The sequence below is a fragment of the Arvicanthis niloticus genome, chromosome 2 (assembly GCF_011762505.2).
Source record: "Arvicanthis niloticus isolate mArvNil1 chromosome 2, mArvNil1.pat.X, whole genome shotgun sequence".
In the NCBI taxonomy this organism is placed as follows: Eukaryota; Metazoa; Chordata; class Mammalia; order Rodentia; family Muridae; genus Arvicanthis; species Arvicanthis niloticus.
The window spans coordinates 60,071,397-60,098,260 of record NC_047659.1 but is presented as its reverse complement, the minus strand read 5'-3'; the positions used below and the strand labels follow the sequence as shown (position 1 = coordinate 60,098,260).

General features: G+C 35.9%; 2 protein-coding genes across 2 annotated transcripts; both read left to right on the top strand.

Annotated features, from left to right (window-relative positions):
- Positions 1 to 1,214: 1,214 nt before the first annotated feature.
- On the top strand, positions 1,215 to 7,108 carry LOC117704376 (olfactory receptor 5AK3-like). Its single transcript, XM_034496503.2, has 2 exons — positions 1,215 to 1,352; positions 5,395 to 7,108. Exon 2 carries the CDS (start codon positions 5,419 to 5,421, stop codon positions 6,364 to 6,366), a length of 948 nt encoding a protein of 315 aa, XP_034352394.1. The 5' UTR covers positions 1,215 to 1,352; positions 5,395 to 5,418; the 3' UTR covers positions 6,367 to 7,108.
- A 1,391-nt stretch (positions 7,109 to 8,499) lies between these two features.
- LOC117704429 (olfactory receptor 5AK3-like) lies at positions 8,500 to 16,102 on the top strand. The gene is made up of 2 exons (XM_076928239.1): positions 8,500 to 8,609; positions 13,770 to 16,102. Exon 2 carries the CDS (start codon positions 13,783 to 13,785, stop codon positions 14,725 to 14,727), a length of 945 nt encoding a protein of 314 aa, XP_076784354.1. The 5' UTR covers positions 8,500 to 8,609; positions 13,770 to 13,782; the 3' UTR covers positions 14,728 to 16,102.
- Positions 16,103 to 26,864: the final 10,762 nt, after the last annotated feature.

Here is a 26,864-nt window from a genome sequence, read left to right as displayed (position 1 = left end):
AAGATAGTTGATATATCTAGGTTGCGTAGTGGGTTACACCTCTGATTGAACAATACCAAACTTATAAAGCCTATGATTAACATTTTTTAAAAAAATGTATAAATGCAAAAAGGAAAAGGGGGCATGGGATAGGGATTTTCTAAGGGGGAGAATGGGAAAAGGGGATGGCATCTGAAGTGTAAATAAAATATCTAATAAAAAATGGAAAAAAATTTAGAGGAAAATAAAATAGGAGATTGTCTCAGAGTAGAGCACATAAAGTCAAGAATAATTTAAGTTGAATTCTCACTAGATTTTATATATGTAATATATATATATAATATATATATAGCTATTGATTGTGAGAAAATAAGATAATCAAAGACTGAGATACAATAGCAACATACATTTTTTAAAGGAGTAATAACAGAAATTAGGAATACAAAAGCATGACATATAAAAACAATTATCAAAATTATAGAAGCACAGTGGCATTTATCACCATCTATATTAGTAAAATGTTAGAAGCAGTCTACATGTCTGACAATGGAGAAAGAACAAATTAAACAGATTCAGAAATTTGGTTTTCAGAAAAATATAATGCAACCACAAAGAGACTGAGACCTGTCTCTGTACTGAAATATTTAGATCAATCAGAATATTAAGTGAAATACAAGCTGCAAAGTACCATGAAGAACACTATCATCTGTGAGTAATAGTATTAAAAATATGAATATTAATATGTTTAAAACACAATGAATAACTTTTAACTTGCTGAATAACAAGATGTAGGGTCAATGATGATCTCCAAGAAGAAGAAGAAAAAGAACAACTAGAAATCAGTCTTGGAGAAGAGTGAGGTTTTTATTCTATATACTTTTGCATTTCAAAATTATTATCATATGGGTGACTTGTTACTCAGAAAAAAAGAAGGAGTTCAAAGAGTGACAGAAATTGGAAGGAATGCAGAAGGGGTGCAAGAAGAAAAAGAGGAAGAGAAGGAGAGTTAGGGAAGAGAGGAATAAAGGGAAGAAGAGCAATTAAAGAAGAAAGAGGAAAAGAAGGAAGGAGGGAGGAAGGGAGGTAGGGAAGAAAAAAGGAAATAAATTGAAATATATAAACAATCAAGCAAACAGACCCTAATGAAAGTAACCCAAAAGCAAACTTTGTCCTCTTGGGAACATTATGATTTTCTGCAGGGAATAACAGGTGAACCGCTGTTTATTCACTTCCATCTCAGCCCCTGGAGCCTGTTCTCAGTACTAATCCCTTAGGCCCAAACTATTCTCTTCCTGCTGGGAAGACATACAGAGAAAGGCTGAGGTAGGCAATTACCTTAGCTAGCTGCAGAAAAGGACTCTGTGGCAGGCAAGGTAAGCAAATCCTATCACCAGCACAACCATACTGCTCTGCAGAGTGAACAAGAAACTGCAAATCTACAAGCCAGACTCAGAGTCCAACCTGATTCTCCCAAGTCCAGGAAGCCACTCATCCCTGGTGATGTAATGGAATGGAGTGAGGGGTTTGAATTGGCTGAGTATTGCCTGAAAGAGACAGTGAATGAGAGAATAAGAAAGTGAACCTTCCAGTTCGTTAACCAAACAATTAATATTGTTTGCTAGCTTAGCCATTTTATGAACATTCATTTAGTGTGGAGTCCTGTTCTGGAAACTTAGTACACTGCTCAAATTAACCTTACATCCCTGTACAGCCTGCTTTATCTTTCCCTCTTATTTTTTATTTTGAAAGTGTATAGACACAGGAAATTCCAAAGATAGTGCAGATGCTACTGCGGTATACATATGCATGAGTCAACCAGATTCTCATTTGAGTGAACTCTTACAAGCACCATACAGATCAATATATAGGGTATTTCACCACAGATCGTGTATTCCATACAAACTATTCTTGTTACCATACATAGACATATCATCTCTTCCTATCTGTATCACTGAGTCCTACTCATCAGTAATTTATTCCTCATCTCTACAATTTTGACATTTTTATAATGTTATGAAACAGAAATTATCCAACATGTAAAAATTGGAAGTAAGCTTCTTTTGTTGACTCAGCAAAAAGGCATTGAAGTTTATACAAATTGCTTCATTTACCAACAGTGGGATCCATTACAAGTGCATACTATGATAACTTTATGTGTTTTTCTGTGGAGTAAGACTTGTGCAAAACAAACCAGAAAAACAGAAGCAGTTCCATGTGGTCGCCATACATCTAGAATTCCAGAAAACAAGTAAACTTTTCTCCAGGTGACCTACTGTATTGCAGTCCTACCAACAATGCTGAGATATTTAGTAATTGCACATAGTTCTTGGTATTTGCTATTGTATTATTTTTTGTTTTGGCAATCATACTATGTATTAACACCATACAATGTTGTTGTTAGTCTGATGGTTTTATCATATTCATAATTTGTGGGTCCATAGTAGGAAATTAGAAATACTCCGTTTTTTAATAACTCTGTTCATGTATCTTACTAATTTTCTAACTTGATTTTTCAAAGTTTTCAGTTTGGAAGTTCCTTAATGTAAAGTCTAGCATTACATATGTATGTTACAAAATCTTCCTCAGACTGTAGCATGCCTTCTCCTTCTCTGAACCAAATCTTTGGGCCAAAATGTGAATTTTTATAAGGTTCAATGAATTTGTTTATTTTAATGAATTTTGCTTTTAATGTTATGTTTAAGAACTCTTCACTGAGCCCTGGGACATACTTTCTGTCCTCTGCTCCTTTATAGAATTCTTGTGGCTTTATAGTTTTCATTTACATATGTGTACTATTTGGGTTAAATAATTGTAATAAATGTTACACTATTTGGGTTAAATAGTGTAATATTTGCATTGAGTTCATCACATTTTCCATGGATTGCTAGATATTCCAGAGTCATATGTTAAAATGAACAACCACCATTATTTTCTCCCACAGGCTTCTGCAGCTTTGTTCAAGTCAGGAGGGCTGAACCTGTAAAATCTATTCTTTAGGTCTCTGTTCTGCTTTACATATGCATCTATACTTTCATCAACATTAACAATGATCACTATGGCTAGAATATAGATCTTCATATCAAGTGGATTGATATGCACATCCAACTTTCTCAGAATTACTTTAGCTATTCTAACAACTTTTCCATTCCACATACATCTTAAAATATCCTGGTCTATATTTCAAAAAGAATCTTGCATGACTTGATGTAAATTATGTTATACTTGTGTCTCAGTATGGTGTTTTCGTTCATTGAGTTCCTAACATATGAATGTGGCTTGTCTCTATGTTTAGGCATTTTAGGATTTTTTTCACCATTTTTCTATTTTCAGTATACCAAAACGACACAAATAAATACAAATTATGTACTTCATTTGTGGGTGATTATAAATTATATACACATTTTTTAAGTCCTGAGATTAGAAATAGATTGGCTTTATTTAAAATATTTTGATAATGGTCCATTTTCTTACTGTATTCTATTGGGAAATGTCTCCTTCACACACATAAAGAAATAATTCATATTGGGTCTCTTCTTCCTTGACCCATATGATTTATCTGCAAAACGATGGAAAGACTGGTCTTGGCTCTTGAATGTGTGTCTATAATTTTATATCCTCTTACTAGGATACAAAATCAGTAAAACCAAAGTGGTAAAAAGCATCACCCTATCTACAGAGCTCTTTATATTTTATTCTTTTATTGAAAACACATTTTTTCACACACTATTTTCTGATTATAGTTTCTTCTTTCTCTGCTCCTCCCAATTCCTTCCTACCTCCCCACCCATATGGACTATAGAGTACTTTAAATAGACCTAGTCTAGATCTGTCTGATCATTTCTTTTCCTCCCAAGGAACAATTCACCTTTGAAGGGCTCCATTTTGTCTATTTTCTGACACATTTGAATAAGGAAGTAATTTCCTAGAATTTACTTGTTCTCAGCCCTTATGAAACTAGAATTGAAGGCATTTTTGTCTTCCTCGTTCATTGTATAAGTCCTATAGTGCTTGTTTCTCAGGGAAAGTACCAGAGAAGCAATTGTTAACACTGACATAGTTTTTGACATTCCATTGCTAAGGATAAGTTGTTTCTGACCACTTTCTCTGTGATGACACAAAACTGCTTAGACTTACTGGAAAAGAAATGGAGTGCTCTACTCATGTGCTGGGGATATGAGGTATTTTTCCCTACAGGTCACATTGTGACATATACAAAAGTGAACAAAATGGCAAAGCGAAAATTCAATCATGTGTTTAGTTGTGTTGTAATTCAATAGCTAACTTTTAATAGCCTGGGGTTGTGAATATTGCTCAAGGATAAAGTGTTCTCATGGCATATGTAGCCCTGAGTTCAATACTACGCAGTGCCAAAAGTCTTCTTGACTTATCAAACACAAGAAGATAAAAGACTGAGCCAGCTATAGGAAAAGCATAGAGCAACAGCTAGACATACATTACTGAATGCTCCAGACATAGTAAGAACAGTTAACAGAAGTTTAAGTGTTATGGCACTGAATCACAGAGTTTGAAGTTTCACATTATGTGAATGCATGTTGGCTATATACTTAACAGGTCAATAGATAAAAAACAAAAACTATTTAAAACAAGGTATCATAATTACTAAAATGTTGCTACACAATTTTTTAATAAGACTGGACCTGAAAGACAAATGCCATGGAAATTTATCTATCTTATAAGATACCCATTTGTGAAGCAAACTCTTTTGATGATAGCAAAAAGATAACAATAAATCATGTGATAAAAATTATTAAAAATGTGAAGCATGAATGTGTATCAGAACCTTTTCCTTGCATAGACTCCTAATTGCAGAATGAAATAACTAAAAGAGGAGAGGAATAAGAAAAACTATAGGCTATTTTAAAAGAACAAACTAAAATTTTTATGTTAACCTATGTAAACATAAGAACTTATTACAGGAGAAAGCTATGTCAACCTAAAATTTTTTTAGATTTATACATTAAAAGTCAGCATTCTTCTATCAAGTATGTTTTATTTAAAAATGAATTCCTGGCTCAAATACATAGACCATGTGATGGCCTCTTATCCTAGACACAGATCAAAATTGTCAAAATTGCAGTTATTTATCAAGAATACCTAGGTCAAAAAAGTAATGTGAGGGACTAAGAACACAGCATTGAGGAGTACTTGCTACTCTTGCAGAGGACCTTGGTTAAGTTCTCAGTGTGCACAGGTCTGCACACAACTGTCTATGACCCCAGGTCTGAGGATTCTAACACCCTCTTCAGGCATCAGTGAGCACTGCACACATGTAATATACATGCATACATTAGGTAAATATATATGAAATAAAATAAATAAAAGCTTTTTACAAAGTAATGTGGAAAATCAGAATCCATTGATTTCAAGAAGTCCTAATTTTTCCTTCTTGTCTAGGTTTCCTTCAGATTCTTGATAGCCATGACACAAAGAAATGCCACTGAAGTCACTGACTTCTATCTTCTGGGATTTGGAGTCCAGCAAAGCACTCAGTGTGTCCTCTTTATTGTATTTCTTGTGATCTATGTAACATCCATGGTGGGTAACACTGGGATGATCCTCCTCATCAACACTAACTCCAGACTTCAGACTCCCATGTACTTCTTCTTACAAAACCTGGCTTTTGTTGACATCTGTTACACATCTGCCATCACTCCCAAGATGTTGCAGAACTTCATGGTAGAAGACTGCTCCATATCATATACAGGATGTGTAATACAATTATTTATTTATGCTATATTCGCAACCAGTGACTGTTATCTCCTTGCTGTTATGGCAGTGGACCGGTATGTGGCAATTTGTAAGCCCCTTCGCTACCCTATAATCATGTCTCGAAAAGTGTGCATACTGTTGGTAGCTCTTTCTTATCTCATGGGATCAATAAATTCCTCAGTACACACAGGTTTTACATTCTCATTGTCTTATTGTAATTCCAAAAATATCAATCACTTTTTCTGTGATGTTGTGCCAATCATCAGTCTTTCATGCTCCAACATTGATATTAATATCATGCTACTTGTTGTTTTTGTTGGGTTTAACCTGACATTCACTGTGTTGGTCATTATCTTATCCTACATATACATCATGACTGCCATCCTAAAGATGTCCTCTACTGCAGGGAGGAAGAAAACCTTCTCCACATGTGCCTCTCACCTGACAGCAGTCACCATTTTCTATGGAACCCTTGCTTACATGTACTTACAGCCTCATTCAGACAATTCTGAGGAGAATATGAAAGTGGCCTCTGTGTTTTATGGCATTGTGATTCCCATGCTGAACCCTCTGATCTATAGCTTGAGAAACAAGGAAGTCAAAGAAGGGTTTAAAGCAATGAGCACAAAGATTTTGAGATTGAAATTAAATCCTTGATACAGGGACCATCAAAGGGTCTCATGGACATGTGTTTCCACAATGTAATAATTCTGAAACTGAATGTTGGGGTTGGTCTTGTGCTCTTATGTTATGTATTCAAATGCTAAATTCTATACCCCTAGATCTGGTTGCCCCAAAAGCAAATTCTTGTGTATACCAGCTTCTGTTGTGCAAACCCTGCTCCCCAAGTTATTGGGTCAATAAAAAGCTAAAGCCTGTGATTTGACATAGAGATAAGCAGGACTTCCTGGGAGGGAGAAAGGAACTCTGGGAAGAAAAAGAGGAAGGGCTTTTCACCAGGAGACATGAGGGGAGACAGACATGACTAAAGATATGGAAGGTACAGCTAGCCATGTGGCTGCATGGGGAGAAATGGTAGTTAACATGGGGAGAGATGGTAGTTAACATAAATAAGCTAGTTGAGAGTCTTCCCAGCTAAGGCCTAAGCTTTGAAATATTAAAACAGCCTCTGTGTGGTTATTTGGAGTACTCGCTGGTTAAAGAATAACCACCACCTCAATTATTTCCAGGATTAATTAACATATACAGAGTATTAATAAGTCATTTTTACAACTAAAAGCATTGTTAGCTATGAATCAGTGCTATATATATTAATATGTAATATCTTAGAATATGGAAAATATCCTAAGACCTACTCCTAAAGCTGATTTTGAATTAATGTCATTTAGAAAGCATCTTACATTTCTCAGGAGGAAACATTATAGACATTATTTGAAATTTTAAGAAATATACATAAAACTTTAAAACTACTGTTTCACATATCTTAATAGACAGAAAAATCATCTGATTCTATATAATCAATATTAATATTAAAATCTTCCTAAATCTCCTAAAATGGAGTCATTCATGAATTTGATTCTAATTGTTACAGAAGTAACATAATAAATACATGTATTATTTAATATTATCTTACGGTTCAGGTAATGTTTTTCTACCCAATACATCTCACATGTATTATATCATTAGCAAATCAGAGCAATTATCTATGTCAATAATTACCCTTCTTATTCTTATTCCATCTCTTTGTTGTCCTAAATACATACAGGAGTAAATCTCTGGAAACTACTATGCATTTATAAAAGTCATGTAGATAATGCTTGTCAACAGTAGTAATATCTACAAAAATCACTGAGGGGTACATGGAAATTTTGAAGGACGAAAAGAAAGGAGAAATTATGAAATTATATTGAAATCACAAAAGAAGAATATTTTTATCGTGTGGGAATGCAGGTGGAAAAATGTCTTTCCCTGGAGCTAAATTAAAAAAAACAGAATTTTTTAAGGGTAAAATTAAAGAAGAACAAATGTAATTTTAAAAATAAATATAAGTAGTCAATGTGATATTACAAAGCATGTTCCCTTCTTATCACACCGGGGACCAAATGGAGACATTTAGATTAGATATTGATCTCTTTTCACTGATTACATTCACAAATATTTTATCTCTACACTGATATCTTCCTAAATATAGATCCTTGAACAATATGAAAGGATACTAAACCTGATTCTTAACAATAGATAATAAGCTGTTGTTAAAGACAAGCTTGAGAAAGAATTGTCCTCTCTAGAAATAAAGTATCATTAAATAAAAGGCCTTATACAGAAAAAAAATTCACTAGTCAAAATGACTAGCTAGGGGCAAAAGAGGCCTATAAAGATGATTCAGCAGTTAGGTACCCTTGCTCATAAGAAGAAAAGTTCAAATCCTTGCACTTTCATAACAAGGTGGGAATCCTATATCACCTGTGTCTCCAGCTGTAAGGGATCTGATACCCCATCTTGTCCTCTACTCACTCACAGGTACATGCAACTTCACACATGCACATACACACACATACACACACAAGTATACAATCATGCAAACACATGAATAAACAAATCTAAAATTACTAGCTGTAAAAAAAATAAAGAGGAACACAAGGAGTGGAAGGGGACAGACAAGAGAGGTTAATAAAAAACAAACATAATCAATAATCAAAATATACTATATGTTTATATAAAATTATCATAAAATCATTTATAGTGATTAAAATGTGCTAATTTTTATAATCACTAATGATTATTGTTTATCCAATTCCTAGTAAGCCCTGGAGACCTCAGATTGGCAAGAGAGTATATAGGCCTCAGGTATAAACTCCCTGATGAGGAAGAAACATAGAAGCTTTAGTTGACAATCACCTCAACCAACTGCAGAGAGAAAATCTGAAAGCAACGCCACTGTAAGTAAAAGAACAAAAAAAAATGTCATTTTTTTGTACACCAGCTGTGATCACTGCAGTGTGAACAGGAAGCAATGGAACAAAGACAGAGTCCCAGTGTGTCTCACCAAAGCCCAGAGGATGCACTCCATCATGGGCGAAAGGGTTTGTTTTCATCTGGCTGAGTACTTCCTGGGAAAGAAGGTAAAGAAAACATAATTGAGTCAATTAATCACTGTTTGGCATATGTTGTCCCAGCCATTTGGGTGAGCTCACTCAGTGTCTGTCCTTTGCTGTGAAGTTTTCATAAATTTGCATGTTTGATGCTTGCATTACTGCACAGCTGGCTCTATGCTTTTCTACTAACTCTCTTCAGGTTTTTAAAGGCTCGTGGATTCACAGATTTTAAAGACAATTCAGAAAATTCCACCCATGCCTTTGGCTGATTCTCCCTCAATGGTTTCATCCTACATAATAACCCAGAGCTTTGATATTGGTACAGTGTCCATATGTTTATATGGCATTTTTCTCACTTCTTTAGATCGATTTCCATAACCTTAATGTTAGCCAAGATATCAAATATCCGACAAAGATCTCTCACATTTGCCACTTATAAACATACCACCCCAACTACCTACTAGTTCTAACTCAAGTCAATCACTAGTCACATCTTTGTCTTAAACTCTTGCCATCTTGATAACATTATAAGTTAAATCATACACCATAACCTTTGCAAATTAGATAATGCCATGGAGATTCACCAATTGTCCATGTTTCTTTCTCTCTGATTCTAAGTGCTGTTTCACAGTGTAACATAATGAGATTTGTTTAACCAACAGTTTGCTAAAGAACATTTTAGCTGTTGACACTTTTAAATTATTGCCAATGAAGCTTTTTTTTTAAACTTTTTGCACATTTTAACATAAGCATAAGTTTTGTGTAAGCAAAATTGTCTCCGAGTACAGGGACTGGACGGTATGTTTGGATTTCTTAAATACTTCCAAGTTATTTTTGTAGAATAGTTATGACATTTTCATGCCCACAGCAATCTATAAAAGACCCACAGCTTCAAGTCTTTGCCAGCTTTAGTTTTGGCACTGTTTCTATGTTAGCAGTGATGATGGCTGAGCAGCCATGGCTCTTCGTGGTTGATATGATAATATCCCATCATGTTGATAATTCCTATCTTCTTAATGTTTAATAAAGCCTCAGTGCTTTCATGTATTCATACATATATTCTTCTGGTGAAATAGTCCTTTCATATATTTTTCAAATTTTCTAATTTGGCTTTTCTTTTACTCTCTGTGTGATATTTGTTTATTTGGTTTTACTATAAAACCTTTTTCATCAACTCTGCATTAAGGCTTTCATTTTCTCAGACGAGTTTTTAACATAGTAAAACTTTACATTTTTTGAGATTTCAATGTATTTGTTTATTTTCATTTATTTATTTTACTTTACACATCATGGTAAAGAATTCTTCACTAACTGCAGGACACAAAACTTTCCCTGCTTTTATAATGTTTCATGACAGTATTTGTGGATTTAAACATATTGTATATTTTGAGTTATTTTTATTTAGTATGTTGTTTGAATTGAGCATATATCACCGCCCTAATGATAGTCAAATAATCTAGCAGTATCATTTTTCAATGATTTTTCATCTTAATCAAAAACTAATGGATGCACCTGAGTTCAGTTTACTCTTGGGAGTCATAATGTGCTTTCATTGTGTGCCTGTCCCTCCAATATTGTTCATTAGCATAGTAGCATTTAAAAAAAAAAGTCCTGAAAGCGAGTGCAGTGCTACATGCATTTTTTTCTTAATTTTGTAATCATTTGCTGAGAATTTCATGCAAAATATTTTTAACATTTTACCCCTCACTCAACTCCCCCAAATCCACCCCTCTTTTCTTACTAACCTTGCCCACACACACATACACCTTGTAAAACTCATTAAGTCTAGTTTGTGTTACCCAAACTTTTTAAAATTAATTTTTATTGGATATTTTATTTACATTTCAGATGTTATCGCCTTTCCTCATTTCCTTCCCACCCAGAAACCCCCTAGCCCATCACCCCTCCTCCTGCTTCTATGAGGATGTGCCCCCATCTACTCACTCACTCCCACCTCCCCGCCCTCAAATTCCCCACACTGGGGCATCCAGCCTCCAAGAGAACAAGGACCTCCTCTCCCACATATGCCTGACAAGGCCATCCTCGCCTACACATACAGCTGAAGCCATGTGTCCCTCCCTATGTGCTTCCAGGCTGGTGGTTTAGACCCTGGGAGCTCTGGTTGGTTGGTATTATTGCTCTCCTCATGGGACCACATACCCCTCCAGCTCCTTCAGTCTTCTCTCTAACTTCTCCATTGGGAACCACATGATCAGTTCAATAGTTAGCTGTGAGCATCCACCTCTGTATATGTCAGGCTCTGGAAGACCTCTAATGAGACAGCTATATCAGGCTCCTGTCAGCCTGCACTTTCTGGCATCCACATCAGTGTCTACCTTTGGTGACTGCACATGGGATGGATATCCAGGTGGAGTAGTCTCCAGACAGCCCCTTCTTCAGTTTCTGTCCCATACTTTGTCTCCATATTTGCTCCAATGAGTATTTTGTTACTCCTTCTAAGAAGGACTGAAGCACCCACACTTTGGTCTTCCTTGTTCATGAGCTTCATGTGGTCTGTGAGTTATATCTTGGGTATTGCAAGATTTTGGGCTAATATCCAATTATCAGTGAGTGCATACCATGTATGTTCTTTTGTGACTGGGTTGCCTCACCCAGGATGATATTTTCTAGTTCCAAATGCCAGCCCAGACTACTATACCCAGCAAAACTCTCAATCACTACAGCATTTAGTCTCTAATCATCAGTGATAACTCCTGTAGAATTTTTTTCATTAAGAAAGAACTAATGTTAGGAGGTTTTTGGTATAATAGTGAAGTGTTGAATTTTTCCAAATGTCTTTATCCATAAATTTATTTGATTATTTTTCTTCTTTCTGCTATGAATATATTTGATTACACTGATTGGTTTCCACATCTGAAATTAGAGCAATCATGGACAAAATCCCACTTGATTGTGTATGCAATTCTCTGTGTGTGCCCAAATTAAACTTTCAATATTTTGTTTTTTAAAATATCTTGCTTTCATATTGATGTGAGATTTGAAGAGTAGTAGTTTCTTTTCATGCTATCTATATCTGGCATTAAGTAATAAGTCACCCAGGATAAGTCAAAAATAATCCTTCTACATAATATTTACTTCCCCCTTAATTTTGGTGTATTCTCCAGGAACATATTTCAGTTACACTTCATGTATTTTGTGTGTGTGCCTATGTGTGTGTGTGTGTGTGTGTGTGTGTACTTAAGAGTATAATTTGTTCATTTAAAAGGAACATCCTTAATTATATAATTATATTGTATATGTAAATATAATTATTATAAATGTTTATATATTATGCCATATGTTATAAATATAACTATTCTACATATAATATTTTATATTTTAAATATATTTATTATATTGTAGAAATATAAATACATAAATATATGGTTGAATATATAATCATTTGATTACATAAATTAGATAATATTTTACAGGTATAAAAGTCAATTTATATAAATTATTATTATATGAACAAAATTCAACTCTGTTGAGTATGCTACAGAATGAAACCAATACCTAGTGTTCAACACTAGTATATATTCTTCAGTGACGATTTCAACACAAGCATATATCCTCCAGTAGCTATATTACTGTTTATTATCTGTGGAAAGTGTTGATGGTTTGCCGAGCTATTTGAGTCAGAAGATAATGCTTTTTAATCCTATTTCCTGCTTTTTCCCGTAGTGTTTATTTCTGTCTTCAGGCTTTGGGTTATCTGGTGACCTGTGTAGAATATTTACACTGTAAGTCACAGAAGCCCTGTTGCCCATGGTAAACTTATGTAACTGGTGATCTGCGTTTCAGAGGGCCCTGAATCAATGCTCATAGTTTTAATACTCCTGTATGTCCCCTCCAGGAAGATCTATCAATATCAATCCTTGAACATTTTAGGAATTCTACAAAATAAATGTAGTTGATTATAAGCTTTCTTTATTGCTGGCTTAGGATTTGAACTTCTTGATGCTAATAAATCAGTACTCAACAATGCTGATTCTATCTCTTGAGGTACAAATGTGTACTGTTGTTACAAAACCATATATTTATGATTTTTAATTCAAAAACTTTTATTGTTCACTTCATTGAAATAACACCCCCCCTTAAAATAAGACTGACAGGGACAAGAAAGATGGCTCGATGGTTAAAAGCACTTGCTGCTCTTCCAGAGAACACAAGTGTGGTTTCCAATATACAGATTGTGAATTGCCAAGTGCGTATAACTCAAACTCCAGGGTCTGAAACACTTCTGTGACTTCCGTGGACATACATGTACCACATATGCTCTCTCTCTCTCTCTCTCTCTCTCTCTCTCTCTCTCTCTCTCTCTCTCTCTGTCACACATACACACACACACACTAAAAATAACTTTTAAAATCTTTAAGAAATAAACCACTTATAAAAAAGAAAATCCCTAAAATTCAATGATATAAACCAAAAGAATTCTCACTCACATCAACTACTATGTAAGAAGAGCACAGCTGGAAGGAGAACTACTTTAAACTCAGTGTTCCCCAGAGCTCACCTCTGGAAACATTTCACAAACTTATAGTGTTAGGTCATCACCTAAGTTGTACAAAAACATCTTGAAGCTACCAAAATTGTGTACACCTTATAGATGGCTCAAAAAAAGGCTTTTCTGCTAATTTCAAGAGTTTGAAGCACAATTAATAAACTAATAAAAAATAAATGTGTAAAAAATGTACAGGCTTCTTGAGACAGTCAAAATTGTATTTGTGTATTGCCACACACAAATACAAACACCTGCGTAATAAAGTAGAAAAGTATGAGATTTGTGTTTCTTATAGTTGAATATTCAAAGTTGACCTTTCCATGAAGTGTTCTGTACTTTTAAATCAATCTATTACTAAAATACACATGCAAAGCAACAAACCTATTTATAAGTCTTTATGTAAATATCAAAGTAAAGAATGAAGTGAAAAATAAGAATTTTCTTAAAACCGATGAACGATTCTTTCTTATTTTGCTCCTTTTCTTGATCACCTATAGACACTTGGGAGCTATGACACAAGACAATGGCACTGAAGTCACTGGCTTCTATCTACTGGGATTTGGAGTCCAGAGAGATATTCAATATGTCCTCTTCATTGTGTTTCTTGTTATCTATGTGACATCAATGGTGGGTAACACTGGGATGATCCTCCTCATCAACACTGATTCCAGACTTCAGACTCCCATGTACTTCTTCTTACAACATTTGGCTTTTGTTGATATCTGTTACACATCTGCCATCACTCCCAAGATGTTGCAGAACTTCATGGTAGAAGATAAATCAATAACTTTTAAGGGATGTGTAATACAATTATTTATTTATGCTATATTCGCAACCAGTGACTGTTATCTGCTCGCTGTTATGGCAGTGGACCGGTATGTGGCAATCTGTAAGCCCCTTCGCTACCCTATAATCATGTCTAGACAAGTTTGTATTCAGTTGGTAGCTATTTCTTATCTCATGGGATCAATAAATTCTTCAGTACACACAGGATTTACATTTTCACTGTCCTTCTGTAAGTCAAAAATCAATCACTTTTTCTGCGACATTCCTCCAATTGTCACTCTTTCATGCTACAACAATGACACTAATTTTATGCTAATTTTGATTTTTGTTGGATTTAACCTGACATTCACTGTGATGGTTGTTATCTTATCCTACATATACATCATGGCTGCCATCCTAAAGATGTCCTCCACTGCAGGGAGAAAAAAAACCTTCTCCACATGTGCCTCCCACCTGACAGCAGTCACCATTTTCTATGGAACCCTTGCTTACATGTACTTACAGCCTCATTCAGACAATTCTGAGGAGAATATGAAAGTGGCCTCTGTGTTTTATGGCATTGTGATTCCCATGCTGAACCCTCTGATCTATAGCTTAAGAAATAAAGAGGTCAAGGATGCTATAAAAGCCACAGGGAAAAAGTTCCTTAAATTGGATTTAAATTATTAAAATTCAGTACAACATATTTATTACTCAGTAGACTACTATCCATCTAGAATGTCCACAAACTATCACTGTAGCACACTGATCTTCAAAATCATGTCCAGAGACTCTTTCATCCCTAGAATATTTGAAAACATCTCACACTTCTGATGAGAAATATTCACAGAGATTATTCAACTACATAGGAGTAAATGTATGTCAGAAAAAAATCTTATTTCAAATGTATTTAAGTACATAGAAAATGCCTATTTGTGCACTGTCATTATCAAAATTAATGATTATTATATACTCCTTCTTTAAACAGTTCTCTAAATTATCTACAATCATTTCCATTGCCAGTTCTGTTCAAATTATTGCAAACAATCTTAATGTTAATAAAACATTCTTATCTATAAAACATCTCTTTTTTCCAAACCATCATCTCTGCTCTGTATTTACACATTTATTACTTTCCTTGTAATACTTGAAATACTTGAAAGTACTAATTTATGTTATTGATCATCCTCTTAACTTAATTATCCCCATCTTTGGGAAAGGAACTACTGGTGTCTTATTTTTCTCCAACGGAGATAATTTTTAACTGCAGTCATCTAAAAACTTCCTAGTAAATATCCACTTTAAAAGGTATATGAATCTCTTTTATTTAGATAAGTCACTATAAAGTACAGAAACTCAATGAGAATTCCAGTGGAACCAAAGAGCCCTTTAGTCAAAAATCAACCATTAGCAGAAAATCTGTAGTACCTTATTGTACCTCACATCAGTGATCTGACCATATGTAGAAAAACCCCACTGCAAAACAGTAGATTGTCACTCAAAGTAAATTGTTTTTCAGGAGATACCTTGATGAAACTATATGCCATAAACAAATATACAAAATCCTAGCCATTTAATGTTTGTTAAGACAAAATATTCATTTTTATACTCTATGTTTATTTCTTTTCGAGAATTTATTAGTTGTGCATTAATCTAGTTTTTCAAATTTTATGTGCAAGAGTAGTTTTGTCTTAATGTGTATCTGTGCACCACTGGCATGTCTATTGTCTATAATTGCCAAAAGAAAGCTTCAGATCCCCTGGAACTAGCACTGTGGGTGGTTACGAACTATCATTTCAGTGCTGAAGATGAAAAAACAGGTTCTCTGGAAGAGAAACCAGTGTTTCAAAAATGTTAAGCCATCTTTTCATCCCCTTTTCATAGCTGTTTCAAAATCAATAAACAAAGCATGCACACAGATGAGTTGAATATGTCCATTGAGATGGACTATGTAGTACCTAGACCTCACCTACAACAGACTCATGATGGGAGATCATGATTTATGGGTTCCAACAACAGTTCTTGAATATTACTATAAATGTTCAAGTCTTCATTCAGAATTGAAAAGGAGGACATGAGTGCTCATTCAATAAAGTCCTTGATTTGTAAGCAAAATAACATGACTCTTAATTCCAGTACTCACTTGAAAAGCTGAAGCCCTCCACCCACCACCACTCTTTGGGTACCACTCCACCCTGGGGCATCCAAGTACGTTTCAAGAAATTATTTTTTCTTTAAAAAAAACTTTTTCAACTATTAATCTAAGAAACTGCTCATTGTATGCTTTCAAAATAACAATTTCTGGGTAAAGTAGAAAAGGCAGAACTGTCTGAGGTAGGCTCTTGAACCATCCAAGCTGCTCAGAAGAAACACCCAGAATGTTGTGGTGACACAGATGCCTTTGAGTAGTCCTGCTTTTGTTAATAATCTCTCACTCATATTCTTATTAGCAACACTAATAAAGTTGTTGATTTACACAAGAGCTAAAATATAAATACACACAAGCACACACATGCACAAGCACATGCATGTATGCAGTGGTAAGTGTGACATTCATACCATAATCCCATCTCTAGAATAGTAAAAATATAAATAAGAAATGGGTAATGGATCCAAAGAAAGTATTGAATCAGGGAAGTGAGTTCTGGTATTCTAAGTCTGGGTAATAATCTCCTTTGGCCTCATATACTGCCTTCTAAATACTTTAGGGGGTAAAACTTTCCCTTTCAAACTCACATTGAGACACTTCTTCATGAACATCATAGCCATCATTTTTCTGCCAATACATGGTTTCTTAAGCTCCAAGAATAAATAAAATCTCTCTCTCTCTCTCTCTCTCTCTCTCTCTCTCTCTCTCTCTCTCTCTCTCTCTCTGTGGGTGTGTGTGTGTGTGTGTGTGTGTGTGTGTGTGTGTGTGTGTGTCCTGGTGTGAATCATTTTACTTTTTCAAGCAGCACTTCAAAATTCATCCAGCATCTATTCACTACCCACATCCAAAGCTGCTTTCCTATTTTTAAACACTTGAAACAGATGCCCCTCGCTCTGTGTAAAAATTTCAGTCTCAGAGAGTCTGGGCTGCTATAACAAGCCACTATAGCCTAGGTTGTTTCTAAGCAACAGAAATTTGTTCCTCAGAGATCTGGAGAGTAAAAGCCTGAAATTAGGACATCAACTTGATTAGGTTCTGGCAGGGGTTCACTTCTGAGATGCAGACTGAAAACTTCCCATGGTAGCTTTACCAGCAAAGGAACGGAAGAGAGGGGAATAGAGCTTTTTTAATGTAATTTGTAAGGACATAGTCCTCATTCATTAGGGTCTTGGTGTTAAAAAAACCTTATATATACCCAATAACTCCACTTTCTTATTTATTTATTTATTTATTTATTTATTTATTTATTTTACATCCTGATTGCAGCACCACCCCAAATCTCTTCTTTCCTCCCAGTTCCACCCTTACAAATTATTCCTCCCTTCATTATACAATTCCCTTTTCCTCAGAGAAATGAAATTCCCCCCCCTTTGAGTACCACCCCACCCTGGGACATCAAGTTGCAGGAGGCCTAAGCACATCCTCTCCCACTAAAGCCTAACAAGGTAGTCCAGTTAGGGAAGGGGATCCAGTGGCAGGAAACAGAGACAGCCCCAATTCCAATTGTAAGGGGACCCACATGAAGTTCAAGCTACACATCTGCTACAACTGTGTAGGGGCCTAGGACCAGCCACAACATGCTCTTTGGTTAGTGGTTCAGTCTCCCTGCACCCCCATGGACCCAGATTAGTTGACTTTGTAGGTCTTCTTGTGGTGTCCTTGATCCCTCCAGCTCACTCTCAAATAAATACCTCAAAGAAATACAGAAAAATACAATCAGGTGAAGGAAATAAATAAAACTGTACAAAACCTCAAAAGGAAAATAGAAGCAGTAAAGAAAGCATAATCAGAGACAATACTGTAGATAGAAAAACTAGGAAAGAGAACAGGAACTACAGGCATTACCAACAGAATAAAAGAGATTAAAGACAGAATCTCAGACATAGAAGATCTGATAGAAGAAATTGATATATTGGTCAAAAAAATGCCCAATCTAAAAAGTTTCTAACACAAAACATCCAGGAAATTTGGGGCTCTATGAAAAGACCAAACCTAAGAATAATTGGAATAGAAGAAGATTACCAGCTCAAAAGCCCAGAAAATAAGCTAAACAAAATCATAGAAGAAAACTTCCCTAACCTAAAGAAACAGATATCTATAAAGGCACAAGAAGCTTACAGAACACCAAATAGATTGGACCAGAAAAGAAAATCCTCCCAACACATAATAATCAAACACTAAATGTAAAGAACAAAGAAATAATATTAAAAGCCACAAGGTAAAAAAGCCCAGTAACCTATACATGCAGACCTATCAGAATTACACCTGACTTCTCAACAGAGACTCTAGGAGCCTGAAGATACTGGGCAGATGTCTTGCAGACCCTAACCACAAAAAATTAATCATCTAACAGCAAAATCAGAATCAGAGAATCAAACACACACAGACTCTCCCTCTCTTTTTCTTTCTCTTTCTCTCTCACCACCAATATAAAAAAACAGGAACTAATAATCATTGGTCATTAATATTACTCAACATCAATCTGCACCCAGGACCTAAGGCTGTTCCACAACTCTCCTCACACAAATCCTGCCAGGAGAGAGCTGGTCTCCCAGGAGGGCTCTCACTCATAAGCTCAGAGGTGAGATCCAATAACTGTCCAAAGCAGGACAGGTCACAAGTGCACAGGGCACAGGATCGGTGGAGCAGCTGGGGACAAGATCTTTTTGGTCTCCATCTGAACCCCAGAGCTAACAGCCCTCCTCACCCAAACCCTGCCCAGGAGGGAGCTGGTCTAGCCAGGAGTGCTGAAACACCTGAGATCACAAGCTTACAGGCCCAAAGGAGGGACAAGCTCCAGGCAGAGACAGCAAAACCAACTAATGCCAGAGATAAACAGATGGTATGAGGCAAGTGCAAGAACCTTACCAACAGAAACCAAGGCTACTTGGCATCATTAGAAACCAGTTCTACCACCACAGCAAGTCCTGAATACCCCTAACACACCGGAAAAGCAAGATTCAGATTTAAAATCAAATCTCATGATGATGGTAGAGCACTATACATTTTTATGTGTATGTATTTTTCTACAGGAGAACACAGGTAATAAGGTAGAAGAACTTAAAAAGGAAACAAAGAAATCCTTTAAAGAATTACAGGAAAACACAAACAGGTAAAGAAATTGAACAAAAACATTCAGGATCTAAAAATGGAAATAGAAACTATAAAGAAATCACAAATGGAGACAACACTGGAGACAGAAAACCTAGGAAAGAGATCAGGAGTCATAGATGCAAGCAACGCCAACAGAATACAAGAGATAGAAGAGAGAATCTCAGGTGCAGAAGATACCATTGAAAACATTAACACAATTGTCAAAGAAAATGCAACATGCAAATTGCGCCTAACCCAAAACATCCAGGAAATCCAGGACTAAATGAGAAGACCAAACCTAAGGATAATAGGTATAGAGGACAGCAAAGATTCCCAACTTAAAGGGCCAGTAAATATCTTCAACAAATTATAGAAGAAAACTTCCCTAACCTAAAGAAAGAGATGTGCATGAACATACAAGAAGCCTACAGAACACCAAATAGATTGGACCAGAAAAAAAATTCCTCCTGTCACATAATAATTAAAACACTAAATGCACAAAACAAAGAAAAAATATTAAAAAGCAGTAAGGAAAAAAGGTCAAGTAACATATAAAGGCACACCTATCAGAATTACAATAGACTTCTCACCAGAGACCATAAAAGCCAGAAGATCCAGGGCAGATGTCATAGCGAACTTAAGAGAACACAAATGCCAGCCCAGGCAACTATGACCAGCAAAACTCTCAATTACCATAGATGAAGAAACCAAGATATTTTATGACAAAACCAAATTTACACAACATCTCTCCACAAATCCAGCCCTACAAAGGATAATAAATGGAAAACTCCAACACAAGGACAGAAACTATACCCTAGAAAAAGCAAAAAAAAAAAAAAAAAAAAAAAAATATTTTAACAAACCAAAACGAAGATAGCCACACAAACATAATTCCACCTCTAACAACAAAAATAACAGGAAGCAATAATCACTTTTCCTTAATATCTCTTAATATCAATGAACTCAATACCCCAATAAAAATACATAGATAGACTAACAGACTGGAAACATGAACAGGACACAAGATTTTACTGCATATAAGAAACACACCTCAGTGAAAAAGACAGACAATACCTCAGAGTAAAAGGCTGAAAAAATTTTTTCCAAGCAAATGGTTGCAAGAAACAAGCTACAGTAGCTATTCAAATATCGAATAAAATTGACTTTTAACCAAAAGTTATCAAAAAAAATAAGGAAGGGCATTTCATAGTCATCAAAGGAAAAATTTACCAAGATGAACTCTCAATTCTGAACACCTATGCCCCAAATGCAAGGGCACCCACATACATAAAAGAAAATTTACTAAAGCTCAAAGCATACATTGCACCTCACACAATAATAGTGGGGGATTTCAACACCCCACTCTCAGCAATGAACAGATCATGGAAACAGAAACTAAACAGAGACACAGTGAAATTAACAGAAGTTATGAACCAAATGGATTTAACAGATATCTATAGAACATTTCATAGTAAAACAAAAGAATATAAATTCTTAGTACTGCATGGTACCTTCTGCAAAACTGACCATATAATTAATCAGTGATAAAACAGACCTCAACAGATACAAGAAGATTGAAATAATCCCATGCATCCTATCAGATCACCATGGATTAAGGCTGGCTTCAATAACAACAAAAACAATAGAAAGCCCACATAAACATGGAAGCTAAATAATGTTTACTCAGTGATAACTTAGTCCATCAAGAAATACAGAAAGAAATTAAAGACTTCTTAGAAATCAATAAAAATGAAGGCACAACATACCCAAACTTACGGGACACAATGAAAGAAGTGCTAAGAGGAAAACTCATAGCTCTGAGTGCCTCCAAAAAGAAACTGGAGAGATCATACACTGGCACCTTGACAGCACATCTGAAAGCTCTAGAACAAAAAGAAGTAAATACATCCAAGTGGAGTAGACAGCAGGAAATAATCAAACTCAGGGCTGAAATCAACCAAGTAGAAACAAAGAGAACTATATAAAGAATTAAAATTTTAAAAAGGAGCTGGTTCTTTGAGAAAATCAAAAAGATAGATTAACCCTTAGCCAGACTAATCAGAGGACACAGAGACAGTATCCAAATTAACAAAATCAAATATAAAAAGGGAAACATAACAACAGAAACCAAAGAAATCCAAAAAACATCAGATTCTACTACCAAATCCTATATTCAACAACAACAACAAAAAAAAAAATGGACAGTTTTCTAGACAGATACCAGGTACCAAAGTTAAATTGGGATCAGATCAACCATCTAAACAGTCCATAACCCCTGAAGAACTAGAAGCAGTCATTAATAATAGTCTCCCAACAACAACAAAAAGAAAGAAAGAAAGAAAAAAGAAAAGGCCCAGGATCATATGGGTTTAGGCAGAATTCGATCAGATCTTCAAAGAAGACCTAATACCAACACTCTTCAAACTATTTCACAAAAATAGAAACAGAAAGTACACTACCTAATTGGTTCTATGAATCCACAATTACTCTTACACCTAAACCACACAAAGACCCAACAAAGAAAGAGAACTTCAAACCAATCTCTCTTATAAATATCGATGTAAAAATACTTAGTAAAATTCTAGCAAACCGAATCTAAGAACACACCAAAACAATCACCCATCATGATCAAGCAGGCTTCATCCCAGGAATGCAGGAATGGTTCAATATAGGGAAATTCATCAACATAATCCACTATATAAACAAACTCAAAGGAAAAATACCACATCATTTCAGTAGATGCAGAGAACACATTTTACAAAATCCAACACCCCTTCATGATGAAGGCTTGGAAAGATTAGGAATTCAAGGCCCATACCTAAACATAGTAAAAAGCAATATACAGCAAACCAGTAGCCAACATCAAAATAAATGGAGAGAAATTGAAGCAATCCCACTAAAATCAGGGACTAGACAAGGCTGCTCACTCTTTCCCTGACTATTCAATATAGTACTGGAAGTCCTAGCCAGAGCAATTAGACAACAAAAGGATGTCAAAAGAATACAAATTGGAAAGGAAGAAGTCAAAATATCACTATTTGCAGATGATATGATAGTATACTTAAGTGGCCCTAAAACTTCCACCAGAGAATTACTAACCCTGATAAACAACTTCAGCAAAGTGGCTAGATATAAAATTAACTCAAACAAATCAGTGGCCTTCCTCTACTCAAAGGATAAACAGGCTGAGAAAGAAATTAGGGAAATGACACCCTTCACAATAGCCACAAATAAAATAAAATACCTTGATGTGAATCTAACCAAGCAAATGAAAGATCTGTATGATAAAAACTTCAACTTTCTGAAGAAAGAAATCAAAGATCTCAGAAGATGGAAAGATCTCCTATGCCTGTCGATTGGCAGGATTAACATAGCAAAAATGCCCATCTTGTCAAAAGCAATCTACAGATTCAATGCAATCCCCATCAAAGTTCCAACTCAATTCTTTACAGAGTTAGAAGGAGCAATTTGCAAATTCTTCTAGAATAACAAAAAACCCAGGATAGCAAAAACTATTCTCAACAATAAAAGAACTTCCAGGGGAATCATCACCCCTGACCTCAAGCTGTATTACATACAGAGCAATAGTGATTAAATAAATAAATAAAATAATAAAAAACTGCATGGTATTGGTACAGAGTCAGAGAGGTAGAGCAATGGAACTGAATGTAAGACCCAGAAATGAATCCAAATACCTATGGTCACTTGATTTTTGACAAAGGAGCTAAAACCATCTAGTGGGAAAAAGACAGCATTTTCAACAAATGGTGCTGGTTCAACTGACCATGTAGGAGACCATGCAAATTGATCCATTCTTATTTCCTTGTACAAATCTCAAGTCCAAATGGACCAACGACCTCCACATAAAACCACATAAACTGAAACTAATAGGTAAGAATGTGGGGAAGATCCTTGAACACATGAGCACAGAGGAAATTTTCTTGAACAGAACACCAATGGCTTATGCTCTAAGATCAAAAATTGACAAATGGTACCTCATAAAATTGCAAAGCAAGGGAAACAGTCAATAGGATGAAACACCAGCCAACAGATTGGAAAAAGATCTTTACCAATCCTACATCTTTTAGAGGGCTAATATTGAATATATACAATGAACTCAAGAAGTTAGATTCCAGAGAACCAAATAACCCTATTTAAAGTGGGGCACAGAGCTAAACAAAGAATTCTCAACTGAGGAATACCAAATGGCTGAGAAACACCTAAAGAAATGTTCAACATCCTTAGTCATGAGGGAAATGCAAATCAAAACCACCCTGAGATTCCACCTCACACCAGTCAGAATGGCTAAGATGAAATGCAGGTAATAGCAGATGCTGGTGAGGATGTGAAAAAAGAGGAACACTCCTCCATTGTTGGTGGGATTGCAAGCTGGTACAACCACTCCGGAAATCAGTCTGACGGATCCTCAGAGTATTGGACATAGTACTACCTGAGGACCCAGCCATACCACTCCTGGGCATATACCCAAAATGTGCTCCAATATGTAACAAGGACACATGTTCTACTAATTTCATAGCAGCCTTATTTATAATATCCAGAAGCTGGAAAGAACCCAGAAGTCCTTCAACAGAGGAAAGGATGCAGAAAATGTGGTACATTTACACAGTGGTATACAACTCAGCTATTTAAAACAATGACTTCATGAAATTCTTAGGCCAATGAATAGAACTAGAAAATATCCTGAGTGAGGTAATCCAATCACAAAAGAACACACATGATATGCACTCACTGATAAGTGGATATTAGCCCAAAAGCTTGGAATAACCAAGATACAATTTACAGACCACATGAAGCTCAAGAAGAAGGAAGACCAAAACGTGGATACTTTGGTCCTTCTTAGAAAGGGGAACAAAATACTCACAGGAGGAGACACAGAGAAAAAGTGCGGAGCAGAGACTGAAGGAAAAGCCATACAGAGACTGCCCCACCTAGGGATCTATCCCATATACAGTTACCAAATTCAGACACTATTGTGGATCCCAAGAACTTCTTGCTGACAGGAGCTTGATATAGCTGTCACCTGAGAAGCTCTGCTAGAACCTAACAAATATAGAGGTGGATGCTTGCAGCCAACCATTGGACTGAGCATGGGGTCCCCAATGGAGGAGTTAGAGAAAGGACTGAAGGAGCTGAACAGGCTTGTAATCCTATAGGAGGAACAACAATATGAACCAACCAGATCCCCCAGAGCTCCCAGGGTCTAAACCACCAACCAAAGAATACACATAGAGGGACTCATGGCTCCAGCCACATATGCAGCAGACAATGGCCTTGTCAGACATCAGTGGGAGAAAAGGCCCTTGATCCTATGAAGGCTCCATGCTCCGGTGTAGGGGAATGCCAAGATGGGGAATCGGAAGTGGGTATGGGTGGGGTAACACCTTCATAGAAGCAGGGGAAGGAAGGATGGGATAGGGTGTTTTCAGAGGGAAAACAGAGAAATGGGATAACATTTGAAATGTAAGTAAAGAAAATATCTATCTTTTAAAAAAAGATTGAAGCAGCAAACATGGGGCCTGTAAGGATCTGGACCAGGTCTTCTGTGTATGTATTATGGCTACTATCTTGATGCTTTTGTGAGCCTGCTAACTATGGAAGCAGATGTGTCTCTGACTTTTTGGCCCGCTCATGAGACTCTTTCCCTCCTGCATTGTCCAGCTTCAGAGTAAGGGCTCTTGCCTTGCCATATTGCATTATATTTTGTTTTGTTGGATTTAGTTGTTGTCTCTTGGAGGCCTTCTCTTTTCCAATGGAAGACAAAGAGAGAGTGGAATAGTGGGGGGGGGGGGGTTGGAAGAGTGCAGGAAGTGAAAATTGCCATCAGGATTTATTGTATTAGAGGATTTAGTTTTTTAAAAGTATCTTTTACTAAAGAATGCTAAAATTAGATTGAAACTGTTGCTTAACTAAAATAAATCTGAAGACAATTTTTGAGTATCATTCACAGAAAGGAGCATGATTGCCTTACACAACCTATCATTGTACCTCACAATAAAGAGTTGTGTTTCTATTGAGTTCTATGAAGAACAGGGGCTCTTTCCCAAGATTTCTTTGGCCTTAGAAGGGAAGAGTAGTTTGTTTGTAAGGAGTGATGTGATCATACTTACACTAATAAAAATATTGAATTTGGTGTCATATAAAAAAAAATCACAACATCGATGAACTCAATCCACCAGTAAAAAGACACAGGCTAACAGACTGCATATGTAAACACAATCCATCATTCTGCTAGATGAGGGAATGCTGGATGAGAAGAAACACACTTCAGCAACAAATATAGCTATTACCTCAGATTAAAGAGTTCTAAAAAGGTTTTCAAAGAAAATGCACCCAAAAAAAACAAGCTGGAGTGTCTATTCTAATATCTAATAAGATAGACTTTTAACCAAAAGTAATCAAAAGAGAATAGAAAAAGACATTTCAACTCATCAAAAGAAAAATCCAACAAAATGGCTTCTCAATTCTGAACATCTCTGCCCCAAATGCAAGCGCATCCACATTTGTTAAAGAAACAGTACTAAAGATTAAATCACACATTGAACTCCCCATATCAATAGTGGGAGGCTTCAACACTACACTCTCACCAAGGTACAGGTCATCATAAGAGAAACTAAACAGAGAAATAATAAAACTAATAGATGTTATCTACCAAATGGGTCTAACAGATATGTACATAACATTTCACCCAATGAAAAAGGATTATAAGGTCTTATCAGCAGTTCATGGAACCTTCTCCAAAATTGACAATATACTTGATCACAAAGCAATCATCAACAGATATTTTAAAAGTAGAAATAACCTCTTGTATCTTATCAGATCACCATACATTAAAGCTGGACATCAATAACAATAGAAACAACGTAAAGCCTACAATCTCATGGAAACTGAAGAACTCTCAAATCAATGACTACTGAGTATAAGAAGAAATAAAGAAAGAAATCAAAGACGTTCTAGAATCCAATGAAGATGAAGGCACAACATACCCAAACTCATGAGACACAATGAAAACAGTACTAAGAGTAAAGTTCATAGCACTAAGTGCCTTCATAAAGAAATTGAAGGACAACAATATCAACCAACCAGATGCCCCACCCCGAGCTCCCAGGGACTAAACCAGCAACCAAAGAGTACAGATGAAGGAACTCATGGCTCTAGCTGCATATATAGCAGAGGTTGGCCTTGTTGGAAATCAATGGGAGGAGAGGCCCTTGGTCCTGTAAAGGCTCAATGCCCCAGTGTAGGTGAATGCCAGGATGAGGAAGTGGGAGTGGGTGGGTGGGGGAACACCCTCAGAGAAGCAGGGGGAGGAGGATGGAATAGGGGGATTTCGGTGGGGAGGGAACCAGGAAATGGGATAACACTTGAAATGTAAATAAAGAAAATATCTAAGAAAAAAAGAAAAAAATTCGAGAGTTCTCATACTAACAATTTAAAATTATACCTAAAAGGTCTAGACCACAAAGAAATAAACTCCTCCAACAGGAATAGATGTGAAGAGATAATCAAACTCAGGGCTGAAAATAATCAATTAGAAAAAAAGACAACAATACAAAGAGTCAACAAA